The sequence below is a fragment of the Octodon degus genome, unplaced genomic scaffold (assembly GCF_000260255.1).
Source record: "Octodon degus isolate 3935 unplaced genomic scaffold, OctDeg1.0 scaffold00017, whole genome shotgun sequence".
Taxonomy (NCBI): Eukaryota; Metazoa; Chordata; class Mammalia; order Rodentia; family Octodontidae; genus Octodon; species Octodon degus.
Window position 1 is genome coordinate 5,845,188 of NW_004524593.1, and position 823 is coordinate 5,846,010.

The following is an 823-nucleotide window of genomic DNA, read 5'->3' on the forward strand; positions in this document are numbered from 1 at the left end:
TGCCCAGTCTCAATTGCCTTCTCAGCATGCTGGGGGGGGGGGGGGGGCGGCAGGGCTGGCATGGCACACTCGAAATTAAGCCCTGGTTGCTGAGCCTGCCTAAGGAGGCACTTTAGAAGTTATCTTTTTACCATAATTTTTTACCATTCTACTTAGTCCATTAAAAATTTTAGCAATTTATTACCTTACATCATCAGAGTCTTCATTTGTCTTAGCTGTAGCTGCCTGCTGAGGTTCAGCATGAGAATATGGATCTGACCCCCACATCATGCGGGACTCAGGAAGAGAAACTGCATGATCTCTAGCAGAACGAGCTATATGCTCAAATGATTCAGAATTGTTTGGTGACCCTTCCATCTGATCTCTTCTCAATAATGGTTTCGGAGGAATCATTCCTGTAACAAAGATTCAAAGATAACTGAGAAAAGTAAAAGAAACAAAATCATAAAAACAGATTACTACTTACTATTTGGAACTCTATAAGTAAAATGGTACTTCACAAAACTACTAAAGCTAGGTAACAAGCTGTCTGTGAATGATCTTACTATTGCTGTTAAAGTAGATTTCATTTAAAAACTGAGGAAGGAAAATAAGCAAAATCACTTCACTTCAAAGGAAAGCAATATCCCTATTAAAGACATCAAACATTTACGAATCCAAACATGTTAACACTGTGAGAACTTAACAGTGAAAAATTTCCAGGGAAATCTCCCATAGCAAATTCCATTAACTTAAGTTGATCAATACTCTACATAAGGCATTGGGGAGATGGCTCAGTAAAATGCAAGGGTCTGAGTTCAATTCCTGGCTCCGCAAAAAAAAA

General features: G+C 38.8%; 1 protein-coding gene across 1 annotated transcript in view; it reads right to left on the reverse strand.

Moving 5' to 3' along the window:
• The window catches only part of Prrc2c (proline rich coiled-coil 2C), a 127,005-nt gene that overhangs the window by 55,782 nt on the left and 70,400 nt on the right, over positions 1-823 (reverse strand). The window contains exon 14 of the mRNA XM_023710188.1: positions 185-395. Coding sequence (XP_023565956.1) covers positions 185-395 — 211 coding nt within the window. The remainder of the gene's footprint in view (positions 1-184; positions 396-823) is intronic.